We start from the raw sequence: 14039 nt of genomic DNA on the forward strand, positions 1-14039 counted from the left end.
CCTGAACTTCCCTCCTCCCACAGACACACTAAATGTACAGCCACACATACAGAAATTCCCTGTGAAAGAAATCCAAAAAGTAGCTGAGGGACTCCTACACATCAAGCAAATGTGAAAATACCCACAGCAAAATGGGTAGAAAAGCTAAGACGTACTCTCACCATAAACAGGACGACATTTAGTATCCCAATTTATAAGACTCCCACCAAAGTGATGGGGTCCAAAACACCTAGTTCTGAAAGCCAGTGAAGCTTGCGTCCATGAGACTCACAGAACTATAGCAAACAAAGAAATAGTTCTTAACAGTACGTGAGCAGTTGCTATGGCTATCCCCCCGGGCCCAGTGTAAATGAACAGGAAATAAGGTCCATCTTCCAGTCTTTTTTTTTTTTTTTAATTTTTTTTAACGTTTATTTATTTTTGAGACAGAGAAAGACAGAGCATGAACAGGGGAGGGGCAGAGAGAGAGGGAGACACAGAATCCGAAACGGGCTCCAGGCTCTGAGCTGTCAGCACAGAGCCTGACGTGGGGCTCGAACTCACGGACTGTGAGATCATGACCTGAGCTGAAGTTGGACGCTTAACCGACTGGGCCACCCAGGTGCCCCTTCCAGTCTTTTTTAATATTTGGACATATGATTTCTTATGATAAAAGTACACAATTTAGTTGTTACTGCTATGTAAATAGGATTTGGTTTTATATATGACTGAAGTCCTCATTCAACCTCCCACTGATACAGTGCTAACATATGCACCCCTAAGTTTTCCTGTAGTCAATTTGGACATTTGCTTCATATACGTACAGAATGTAAAATGGATACCAAAAGTAATTTCTTAACATTGTTAAGTTAAACTTGTAACGGTGCCCAACTGAGCGATCAAGTAAGACTTAATAGCATTCAGATCATTGGCTGAATTCACTTAGAAGGATACAATAGGAACCATAGCTTACTTGAAGGGCAGTGTCAAGCATCCTTCTTCAGTGGGAGTTGTCCTTGCGGTAGTCTACATAGTCACCCAGGAGCTATTATCTTTGGCTCTCCAAGATGACATCTCAGGTGGAAGGAGACAAGATCTACATGTCCCACAAAGGTCAATATCTCTTGAATAATGTATTTTCAAAATTCATGTTTATCCTGGGACTTTAAATGTGAACCTACTTGGGAATTGGGTTGTTGCAGATGTAAATAGTTAAGATGAGTAAGTGGGTCCTTACTCCAATATTACTGGTGTCCTTCTAAGAAGAGGACCTTCTACAGAGGACTGGCGTCCTTCTGTATGTCTATTCATACAGACATACAGATGAAGAGAGAGAGAAAGACATTGGAGTGTGTCAAAGACTGCCATCAACCACCACAAGCTATAAAAGGGAAAGACAGATCCTTTTCTTGAGCCTACAGAGAGAGCATGGCTCTAATGATACCTTGATTTCAAACTTTGAACATCTAGAACTATGAGAAAATGAGTTGCTGTTGCTTTAAGCCACCCAGTTTGTGGTAACTGTTATGTCATCCCTTGCAAACTAGTACAGGTGACTTCTAAGGTAAGGGAAGCCCAAAATTATGGCTTCTCATCAGGTATTAGTTCCTTATATGGAGAAGCAGCCAACCACTCATGGGTCACAATTGGCTTTTCAAATTTATGAGATTTACAGAGGAACAATTCTAGAAAGTAAACAGAAGATCAAGTCAACATGCAGAAAAGGAAGGAACTTTGATAATTCTTTACCCACAAACATAAAAGGAAGTATTTGCTAATTTAAACAGACTGCTGTCATCCTCTTTTGCACTTAGAGGAGTTAAATCCTCACTATTACTATGGGTTTTGGTAATTTTTTTCTGTGGCAATATTATGTACTAATCCCCAAATTCAGTAGCTTCAGGGACAAATATGTCTTTTACTCACACACAGGTTGTAGATTGGCTGGATACGATGCGATATGATAGCTGTGGCTCTGGCTGAAGATTAGCTTCAGGGGTGCTGCACATGTCTTCTCAGATTTCAGAGATATGTGGCCAACTGGAGCATGATCTGCTCATGGCTGATGGATGGATGTATTGCAAGAAACTAAGCCAAACCAAACCAATCCATTTAAAGCCTTGACTTGTATCATGTCTACTAACATTCCACTAATCAAGCCCTACATCAGTGGGATGAGGAAACATACTTGGCCTGCTCTAGAAACAAGTACTGCTACATCACATGGCAAAGGACACGGATATATACTTATTACAGGGAAGAGGTGAAGAATTGGGAATAATAAACTGGTCCTCCTTGATAACCCTCTTTCAGTTGTGAAAGGTGAATGCTACCTCCTATTTCCTCTGACTTTGTCTCAAACAAAATCCATAAAGAATAACTAGAAAAAAGAGAATCTTTGAGAATATAAGAAGAATTTGGTGGTTTGATGGGGGATGGAAGAGGGAATTTTGAGGGGGTTAAGAAAAGGCTATGACAAAGATAATCAAAGACAGAGAAAGGGAAAGAATAGAATATGGTGGAAGTGATGTGGCACGATATCCAAGTCTAGGAGAACAGAAGCAGTATAGCTTATTCTGTCTGGCTCTGTCTCTTGGGATATTCACTTTTAAGCCATCACATAAGATATCTACTTTGAAGCCACCACCTAGACCATCTAGAGAGACCATCTAGAAAAACTGTATGGAGACCTAGATACTGGAGGAGCCTTCAGCTCTTTGAATCTTTGTAGTTCAGATACCAGTCATGTAAGTGATGAGACCTTCGACTGCAACTGCATGAAAGATTCTGAGTGGGAACCACCTAGCTGAGCAGTATTCCCTGGAATAAACCTCATTTTGCCATGGTATAGAATTCTTTGTATGTATTGCTGAATTCTTGCTAATTTTGTGTTAAAGATTTTTGTATCTATATTTATGAGGAAATTCCGCCTGCAGTTTTCTTTATATACTGTCTTTCGTTTTAGTATCAGGGCATGATATGGACTAAACTGTGTCCCCCCAAATTTATATGTTGGAGCCCTCACCCCCCATGTAACTATATTGGATACAGGAAATTTAAGGTGGCAATTAAGGTTGAATGAGATCATAAGGGTACAGTCTTAATTTGCTAGAGCTGATGCTCTTACAAGAAGAGGTAGAGACACCAGAGTTATCTCTATCATGTGATATTGTGAGAAGGTAGTTGTCTGCAAGCCAGGAAGAGAGCTCTCACCAGAACTTGACCAAGATCAAGTGATCAGCATGTTTTTATAGGCACTTGAAAGTAATGTGATTTCTTTGTTGTTGGGTGGGTATTCTAATTGTTAGTTAGAACCTGATGGTTGATGATGTTGAGTTTGTCTATATCCTTACTGCATTTTTCTTTTTTTGTCTACTTGTTCTATCAATTGTTGAGAGAAGGATGGTGAAGTATCCAAATGTAATTATTAATTGTCTTTTTTGCCTTTCAGTTCTATCAGTTTTTAGGTTATGTATTTTGCAGCTCTCTTGTTTGGTGCACACATTTAGGATTGCTGTGTCTTGATATATTGACATTCTCATTATTGCGTAATGTCCCTCTTTGACTTTGGTAATTTTCTTTGCTCTGAAGTGTCCTCTGTCTGATATTAATATAACCACTCCTGCCTTCATTTGATAAGTATTTGCATGGAAGTCTTTTCCTATCCTTTTACTTTCAAACTGCCTATATTACTGTATTCAAAGTGAGTGCTTATGGGGGCGCCTGGGTGGCGCAGTCGGTTAAGCGTCTGACTTCAGCCAGGTCACGATCTCGCGGTCCGGGAGTTCGAGCCCTGCGTCAGGCTCTGGGCTGATGGCTCAGAGCCTGGAGCCTGTTTCCGATTCTGTGTCTCCCTCTCTCTCTGCCCCTCCCCCGTTCATGCTCTGTCTCTCTCTGTCCCAAAAATAAATAAACGTTGAAAAAAAATTTTTTTTTTAAATAAAAAAAAAAACAAAGTGAGTGCTTATAGATATCATATAATTGGATGATGTTTTAAAATCCATTTTATCAGTATTTAAATTGGTGTTTTCATATTTAATGTAATTTTTGATGTTTTAGGGTTTAAGTGTGCTATTTTACATTTTGTTTTCTGCTTGTTTTTCATTTCCATGTTTTCTTTTTCCTGTCTTCATGTGGGTTACTTGAATTTTTTTTAATAATTCAATTTTTATTTATCTATAATGCTTTTGAGTGTATCTTTTTATATCTTTTTAGTGGTTGCTCTAGGTATCATTTCCTATGTTTAAAAAACTTCCTTTGGTCATTCTTTTAGGATAGATAAACTGGTGACAAATTCTTTTAGTTTTCCTTCATTTGAGAATGTCTTTATTTCCCCTTCATTCCTAAAGGTTATTTTCACTGGATGTAGGATTCTGTGTATTGATAATACTTTTCTTTCAGCACTTGAAAAATATTGTGCTACTTCCTCTAGCCTCCGTGGTTTGTAATGAGAAATTTACTGTCATTTGAATTGTTCTTTACCCTGGGTAATGTGTTGTTTCTCTCTTGATGCTTTCAAATTTTTCTTTCTCTTCAATTACCAGAAATTTGAATATGACATGTATTGGTATGGATTTCTTTGAATTTATCCTATTTAGAATTTATTCATCTTCTTGAATTTGTAAGTTGTATTGTTTGCCAAACTTAAGAAGTTTTCAGCCTTTGTTTCTTCCAAGTCCTTTTCCAGTCCCACTCTGTTTCTCCTCTTTTTCAGACTCCAATGACACAAATGTTAGCTCTTTTGTTATAGTTCCACAGGTCCATGAGGTTATATCTTTTTTTTTCAGTCCATTTTCTTTCAGATTGGTAATTTCTATTCTATCTTGTTAAATTTTTAAAAATGTTTATTTATTTTTGAGAGAGAGAGAGAGAGAAAGAGTGAACAGAGGAGGAGCAGAGAGATAGGGAGACACAGAATCAGAAGCAGGCTCCAGGCTCCAAGCTGTCCGCACAGAGCCTGACACGGGGCTTGAACTCACGAACTGCAAGATCATTACCTGAGCTGAAGTTGGACACTTAACTGACTGAGCCACCCAGGCGCCTCTCTATTATTCTATCTTGAGTTCATTGATTTGTTCCTTTATCTTCTGCATGCTGCTATTCAGTACATCCATTGAATTTTTTAAGAAATTTAGTTATGATATTTTTCAGTTGCAAAATGTTCATTTGGAATTTTCATTCTAATTTATACCTGTTATTTCTTGACTGGAATTTCTTTCTTTTTTTTTTAAAATTTTTAATGTGTATTTATTTTTGAAGGAGAGAAAGACAGAGTGTGAATGGGGGAGAGGCAGAGAGAGAGTGAGACACAGAATCAGAAGTAGGCTCCAGGCTCTGAGCTGTCAGTACAGAGCCCGACGCGGGGCTGGAACTCACAAACCATAAGATCATGACTTGAGCTGAAGTCGGACACTCAACCAACTGAGCCACCCAGGTGCCCCTCTTGACTGGAATTTCTATTTTTAAATTTGTTTCAAGCATGTTTATAATTGCTTATTGAAGCATTTTTGTGATGGCTGCTTCACACTCTGTCAAGTAATTCTAATATCTTGATGTACATTAATTGTCTTCTTTTATTTAAGTTGAGTTCTTCCTTGTTCTTGGTATGACAAATTATTACCAACTGAAACCTGGGCATTTAGCTCTTATTTAAACTTTGGGTTTTATCTGGTGTTCTTTGACACTATTCTGGCAGAGTAAGAGAGAGATTCATCTTATTACTAGAGATGGATTTCCCACTTGAGCTTTCAACTCTACCTTAGTAACATAATGCAGTTGGGAGTAACTGAGGTTGGTATGTTACTACCTTAGTAACATAATGCAATTTACTTTGTAAATTCTGGGAGGATTATATGTACCCTATCTTTGAAGATTTTCATGGAGGATAATGGACATTTGGGAGTCCATGTTATTATATTTGTGTATGTAATGAAAGGGTAGCTATGATTTTTATATTATAATTTTCTTTTATTTAACAATGCCCAATTAGTAGCCATAGGGATCCTAGAGGGACATTGACCTCTAAATAGCTTTGTTCTGTCTTCTAACGAGGCCTAGCATGTCTGGGGCCCGCCCCCTGGCCCTGGTTGATCCTGATTGGTGTTAAGAGAGTCCATTGCTAAAAATATGATGGTGAAAATTAAATTCACTTTCATCTCGGCTTCCAATGACATGTGTGTTCTTCTCAACCTAGAGAGGTCAGGAAGCGGAAATGCATTTTACCTGCCCTGGAATTCATTTAAGAAGAATACCGTGTACAAGAGACCAGTTTGAGTGAGGAGGCTAATGTCTTCCACCATGCCCCAGAGCATTTGCCCAGCAAGCAGGGTCTCCTGCTGGTGGTGGCTGATGTAGGAGCAGAATGCGAGTTTGGGGAACCTGGAGCCTGCAAGGAAGGTATGAAAGCTTTTTGGAATTCCAAATTAACTCATTCCCAGATTTCAGTAGAACACTGGGGACTATATGTATGTGCTCTCCTTTCTTTCCCAGGATTTCATCAGGCAAGATTGCCATGGAGCTTTCCCTTTGGTTTACCCCAGTTTTGGTAAGTTCTGATTTTGTATGAAGAAGCATACTTAGTCAACGTGATGCACATTTTGGACTTTTCTCTAGGACAAATTAGGGTCATTTCAAATGCAAATGTTTCTCTTTCTCTCTCTCTCTCTCTCTCTCTCTCTCACACACACACACACACACACACACACACACACACACACAACTTCTAAGTTCCTAGACCGGCCTTTTGGTTTGCTGGAAGAATGAGGAGAGGGAGACCAAGTTCTGCTTACTGTGGGTTGCATCTGGGTAAGTTCATGGCCTTAGTGTGATTGAGTTATTTTGCCATTAAATTTATTGTAAATTGAAGCAGAACCCATTCCTCTTCAAGCTGATTTACTATACTTAAAATAATGGGGTTTGGCTAAATCAGAACTAGTTCAGAAATCTGAGATGAACACTAGTTGACCAGAATGACAAAGCCTCACATAGAGAAGTTTATGGATTTAAAGGGTAATGGAGTATTTTATTTAGGTAGACAGTAGAAGAGACAATGAATCAGAAAATAATTGCCAGAGTCAATGTAATTCAGGCATGTAATTTCTCTTTCTGTCCTCAGGCTAGTATCTCTAAAAGTATGTACTAAAAGGGTCAGAAGATAGAGATTCTCCCTTAGACTGACCGCTTAGCACAGGAGGAAGGGAAAACTCTCCTTTCTTACTGACTGGTCTCAAGCTCTGTGGGAAAATGACCTGGCTTCTATCTCCCACAGTATAATTAAAGTCCATCTGATACTCTAGTACTCTCACTTTAGAGGGCTGCATCTGGGACCATAGGAAGTTTTCCTATAAGTAATGTTACGACATCAAATATGGATAAAAAATCCTAAGGACATCATGGGGGAATAATTTTTTGTGGGATGACCTACTCATGACTGTAAGTTTTTTTTCCCCTAAGGCTACAGTTTTCCTTTTGCAATATTCACCCTGATGATATTGATGATATCAGTGGTATCTTACCAATAATATGTTGCATGATCAGATATAAAAGTAAAAGAAGGGTTTTTTTTTCCTGCTTGGCAATAGAGTACAGAAAAAATGGCTAACACTCTTAAAATTACATTATCCTTTATGAAAACTTGTAACCATGTGCACAGTTCTTTTTTTTATCATTTAACATAAATATATTCAAGATAAAATAATGTATTTTTACTTAATAAAGTATAAAAACTAGACATAAAATATAATATTTAAAATAATTAAAAAATCCAGTCACCACGCTTATACTATTTTATTTTTTATTAGTTTTTTCCCATTTCTTAAATTTGAAAAAAATTATAGTTGACACACAATGTTACATTAATTTCAGGTATACAATATAGTGATTCAACAACTCTATATGTTATGCTATGTTTACCACAAGTGTAACTACCATCTGTCATCATACAACACTATCGCAATATCATTGACTGTATTCCCTATGTTATACCTTTCATCCCTGTGACTTATTCATTCCATAACTGGAAGCCTGTATCTCCCACTCCCCTTCATCCATTTGATGACACTGTTTTATATGTTTCACAAAGTTCTTAATTCTTCAGTCATGATATTCTACAAAATAGCTCAGAGAGTTGAAGAAATGGAAAAGTCAGTAATAGGGGATACACGAAACTGGTCAGAAGTTCAGGAATTCACTCTGGAGGGCTTTCCTGCTGTCCAGAACCTTGGAAAGGTTCTCTTCCTGGTACATCTGCTGGCATACCTGGCCTCCATCATGGGAAATACACTCATAATCACCATTACCTGGACTGACCATCGCCTCCAGACACCCATGTACTTCTTCCTCCGCAGTTTCTCCTTTTTTGAATGCTGTTTTGTAACCACTGTTATTCCTAAATTGTTGGCCATCTTTCTGTCAGGGAGGCAATCAATTTCTTTTGTGGCTTGCTTCACACAAGCCTTTGTCTTTCTTTTCCTGGGAACAACTGTTTTCTTCCTTATGGCGGTATTATCCCTAGATAGGTACCTGGCCATTTGCAAACCTCTGTATTACTCAACCATCATGAACCCAAGGATGTGTTTCCTTCTGGTCACTGCCTGCTTATCTTTGGGATTTTTCCTCATGGTGGTTCCAATTATAATGCTTTCCCAGTCATCCTTCTGTGGCTCCCATGTCATCCCTCACTTCTTTTGTGATTTTGGGCCACTGATTCATCTCTCTTGTTCTGACACCAGATCTACTGAAATGTTGGCCTTTATCCTTGCTTTGTTTATCCTTTTGACATCCCTTATCATAACCGTCATTGCATACAGCAACATAGTAGTCACAGTTGTGCGACTTCCGTCAGCCAAGGAGCGACAGAAAGCTTTCTCCACCTGCTCCTCTCACCTCATTGTCCTCTCTCTGATGTATGGCAGCTGTGTCTTTATATACGTGAAACCAAAGCAAACAAACAGGCTGGTATCTAACAGGGAGGCTGCCCTTGTGAACACGGTGGTGACTCCGCTGCTGAACCCTGTCATCTACACTCTGCGGAACAAGCAGGTCCATCAGGCTCTGAGGGATGCTCTGTCCAGGGTTAGATTGCAGAAATAGAACCATAGACTGTCAGAGGGAGAATGCCTCTTCTCCATCTAATGCAATCTCCATCCTATTTCTGGAATCTCTTACATAGTCTTGCAACTGTGTTTTTAAAGTTTCTGCTTGTTTATTCTTAGAATAAGGGCCAATTTATCTTATAATCCAATGTACTCCACTACTTGAAAGCTCTAACATTCTTGTTCATATCGAAATGAAATTATCTTCCTGTTCTGTGATCTTCTGTTCACGAGTTTTAACTCGATAGGATTCAACAAATTTTAATGAGGAGTCACATATCCATGATTCTGTTTGATGCATGTGAAATCTCAAAGTTGAGAAGGTGTGGTTTCATGTATCTACTTATGGTAAGTACATAGGGATGGAAAATGAAATTCACAAGAATTAAGAATATCAAGTTGGCTCAAGGATAGATGTAATATGGTCACTATATTGATTTTTGAAGGACACATGTACATAACTCTCATGATATTAATAGCATTACTTGAAATGACTCAATGCAATTGCTTTCAATTGTGCATTGTCTGTATATAAATAGAATATAAATCTTTACAATTCTAGTTTACGCTATAATGAAGACATATAAATGTCTCTAATTGAAATTGAAAGTTTCCTTTGGTTATGCTCATCTGCTAGTACTGATTTCAGTACTAAAGACCCGAGGATGGAGTACCAGAGAGAGAGAAGCATTATGATTTCTGGAACAAGGAATTGAGTGGTTAAGATTGTTTCCCTACTACAGAAAAGGAATTGGGGGGAATCTAATCAAAGGTGGAAAGGAGTCTGATTGTGACTGTAGAGTCTTTCTAAGTAAATCTATAAGCAAGTATCTTTATTTGTGAAATGAGAGCTTTATTGTGATAATCTCTGGGTGTCCATTATTAGTACTAGTGTGAAATGACACTACTGATACCAAACATGACACAAAGACACACTGTAATAGAAATACAATTTGAGTGTAGAAAAGAGAAAATGATGAGATGTTTTTGTTTGTTTTAATTTTGTTTAGTGTTAAGTTCACGCATGACATCTTTAATGTGTTTTTTGGCCATGTGTATGTCTTCTTTGGGAAAATGTCAGTTCAGGTCCTCTACCCATTTTAAAATCAGATTATTTTTTGGGCTTTTTTGGGTGTTAAGTTTTTAAATATATTTTGGATATTAACCCCTCATTGGATATGTCATACGCAAATATCTTCTCTCATTCAGTAGGTTACCTTTTGGTTTTGTTGATGGTTTCCTATGCTGTGCAAGTGATGAGATATTTTAATGAAGAATTACAACTATAATTTAGTTATTCAAGATTTTGGTAGGAAAGGATAGATTTGGACACAAGACACAGTAAGAAAAGTCCTGGAGCTGATGTTTGCTTGGCATAGTTGGCTATCATGCTTTGCTCTGACCACATTATTCTGTGGTTTCAGGCATAATAATTGACTGTGTTATGAAGATTTCTGGCATACAATTATGAATGAATTTGAAGAATAGACTACTCAATTAACACAACACATTTTTGTTCACCCTATGCACATATAAAAATTTCCAAGTATTTTTTTTGTGTCGGCTTATCTCTTTTTATGACATTTGGTATATTCCCTTTGCTCAAAGCATCACATTGTCAATGATTTTTCCCAGAATGGCCAATTAACGGTACAGTTATCGGCATAAAGGTCTCCCCATAGGAATGCACATGTCAGTGGAGGCTGGTGATGGCAGTTGGGCTGTAGCATGCAGCTTGGGGGCCTAGCTGAAGGTGAGCCCAGTGGTGCAAGCTAGTGACGGACTCAAGGCCAAATCTGGGGCCACATGCAGCTAATTCAAAATATATAAAGAACTCACACAAATCAATGATTAAAAAAACACAACTCAAATAAAATAATTGGCAAAGGACCTGAATAAACATTTTTTCCAAAGAAGACATATAAATAGCCAATAGGTATATGAAAAGATGTTCAACATCATTAATCATCAGAGAAATACAAATCAAAATCACAATGAGATATTATCTCACACCTAAGCTAGGTTAGAATGGCTATCATAAAAAAGTGAAAGGAAAAGAAGTATTGGTGAGGATGTGGAGAAAGGGGAACTTTGGACACTGTTGATGAGAATTTAAACTGGTGCAATCACTGTGGAAAATAATATGGAGGTTCCTTAGGAAGCTACCTAAGTGTCCATCCATAGATAAGTGGATAAAGAAGCTTTGGTGCATACACACACACACACACACACACACACACAAAATTGAATAATACACAGGCACAAAAAATGAAATATTGCCATTTGCAACAACATGGATGATTTAGGGGATATCATGCTAAGCGAAATGAGTCATTCATAGAAAGACAGATACCATATAATTAACTTATATGTGGAATTTAAGAAATAAGTGAACAAAAAAGAGAGACAAAAAACCAGACTCTTAAATAGAGAACAAACTGGTGATTGCTGGACAGGAGGTGGCGGGGTGGCGGGGGGGGGAATGGGTGAAATAAATGAAGGGAATTAAGAATACACTTTCATGATGAGCACTGAGTTATCTATAGAATTGTTGAATCACTATATTGTACACCTGAAATGAATATAACACTGCATGATAATTATACTTGAATAAAAATGGTTGAAAATTTAAAAATATATAAGAAAACTACTGTATAATCCAATGATACTACTTCTGGATATATCTCCAAAGGAGTCGAAATGAAGATATTGAGGAGATATCGGCACTCCCATGTTCACTGCAGCGTTATTTATTATAGCCAAGATATAGAGATGACATAAGTGTCCATTGATGGATGAATGAATAAAGAAAATGTGCACAGCTTTCTGTATGTTAATCATAATTGAATAAAATGGCTTTAAAAAAGAAAATTGCACTTTTTTGATTCAAAATTTTACTGAATAGTTTTAATAGATGAGATGAGTAGAATATTAGACATGCCAGATGAAAAAATAGCATATTTGAAGATATAGAAACTTAAAAACACACACACAAAGAAAAACTAATCCAACTAAAATGATAAGAGCATCAGTGAAATATGGGACAAATTCAGGCAATCCAACGAGCATATAATTCGATTTCTGAAACAGAAGTTTATATGTGGAGAGGGATGACAAAAAAAGATTTAAGGACACGATGGCCAAAATTTTCCACATTTTCTGAGAACAGAACCAAAGGTCTCAGCAAAACCCAAGCACTAGAAACATGAAAAAATCCACACCAAAATGCATAATACATTGCTCAAAACCAGTGATAAAGAGAAAATCTTAAAAACAGCCAAAAGGAAAAATTACATGTTTCATACTGAGGAACAAAGATAAAGATGACATAAAATTCTCTTTGGAGAGAAGTGAATGAGAATTCAGTGATACAGGCACTTTTGAAGGACTGTGAATAAAAATCTGCCAACCTAGAATTTGATACCTGTAAAACTGTCAAAAATGAAGGCTTACAAAAGATAAAAGGATTAATCACTAGGAAGCCTACAGAATAATAACTGATAAAGTCAGTCCTTCCAAGAGAAAGAAAATTACACCAGATGAAAATATGCAGAGCTATGAAAAAGAATGAAGAGCACTGGAAATAGTAACTATATGGTAGGTATTTAAGGTATTTATTTTAATTATTTAAATGTCTGAAAGATAATAGACTCCACAAAAATAGTAACAATGCAGTGTGGAGTTCATAACATATGTGGAAGGAAAATATATGACAATAATATCATAAAAGCTGAGGGGGTAGAAATAGAAGTATACTATTATAAGTTTCTTATATGTGAAGTGGTAAAACTATCACTTGGACGTAGGTAATGATAAGTTAAAGATGTATACTGTAAACACTAAAGCAACCACTGAAATAAAAGTAAAAAGTTATAGCTAAGAAGCCAACAGAAGAGATAAAATGGAATTATCACAATGGGGCAGTAGGAAACTTGGATTGATGTATATCTTCATTATATTCATTATGGTGGTGATTTCATAAGTACTTAAACATGTGAAAATGCCATGCCAAGTCCCTGGAAAAGGCTGGCTGGGCTGCTGAGCCTGCTGGGCCAGACAATAAGAGGCCAGCATGGAAACAGATTAAGATGAAGAAACTAGCAGAGACATCAGCTAAAGTAGGAAACTTCAGCCCTAGGAAGATCAGCCCTTAAAAAATGTGAGAGGTATCTAAACAGTTACTGGCTGATGAAAGTCAGAGCCAGACAGCCAACCAGAGAAAGGTGTAGCTGTAAACTTAAGTACTGAGCATCTTAAAGCACAGTCCAAGCAGACAGCATACTGGGATGGTGTTTCAAAACAACCAGGACAGGCCTGGAACTTCCTTCAAGCCATGAAGCTGGGGGGGAGAAACCTTCTACCATAGCAACTGCAAAGAGCCAGATATCACAGAATTTGTGAAGCTTATGAAAGAGGCTTACCCAGACCACACACAGTTTGAGAAAAACAATCCCCATTATGACCCATCCAGAAAAGAAGACAATCCCAAATGATCCACGGTAGATGTACAATTTGTTCCAGTGATAAAGCGTTTCATTACCCTGACTGAATTCAAAACCCATCACCAAGCCCTTAAAACAATATGGCTCTCTTAGGCAAACCATAAAAGAGACTCTTAACTACAGAGAACAAACTGAGGGTTGTTATAGGTGGGGAATGGGCTAAATGGGTGATGGAGATTAAGGAGAGCACTGTTGTAATGAGCACTGGGTGTTGTATGTATGTGATGAATCACTAATTTCTACTCCTGAAACTAATATTACACTATATGTTAACTAACTGGAATTTGAATAAAAACCCAAAACATTAAAAAAATAACATGCCAAAATGTATCAAATTATACACTTTATTTAAAAAAAATTTTTTTTTCAACGTTTATTTATTTTTGGGACAGAGAGAGACAGAGCATGAACGGGGGAGGGGCAGAGAGAGAGGGAGACACAGAATCGGAAACAGGCTCCAGTCTCT

General features: G+C 37.5%; 1 protein-coding gene and 1 pseudogene across 1 annotated transcript; both read left to right on the forward strand.

Annotated features, from left to right (window-relative positions):
• The first annotated feature begins 7961 nt into the window (after positions 1 to 7961).
• LOC122493534 (olfactory receptor 6C4-like) lies at positions 7962 to 10172 on the forward strand. Its single transcript, XM_043598171.1, has one exon. It carries the CDS (start codon positions 8032 to 8034, stop codon positions 9067 to 9069), a length of 1038 nt encoding a protein of 345 aa, XP_043454106.1. The 5' UTR covers positions 7962 to 8031; the 3' UTR covers positions 9070 to 10172.
• Positions 10173 to 13076: 2904 nt separating this feature from the next.
• On the forward strand, positions 13077 to 13726 carry LOC122493535 (annotated as a pseudogene).
• Positions 13727 to 14039: the final 313 nt, after the last annotated feature.

This window comes from Prionailurus bengalensis, chromosome D2 (genome assembly GCF_016509475.1).
Source record: "Prionailurus bengalensis isolate Pbe53 chromosome D2, Fcat_Pben_1.1_paternal_pri, whole genome shotgun sequence".
NCBI lineage: Eukaryota > Metazoa > Chordata > Mammalia > Carnivora > Felidae > Prionailurus > Prionailurus bengalensis.

What these genes read in the sequence shown, in the direction of transcription:
- LOC122493534 (XM_043598171.1), top strand. Translation starts at nt 8,032, where the DNA reads ATGACACTGTTTTATATGTTTCACAAAGTTCTTAATTCTTCAGTCATG.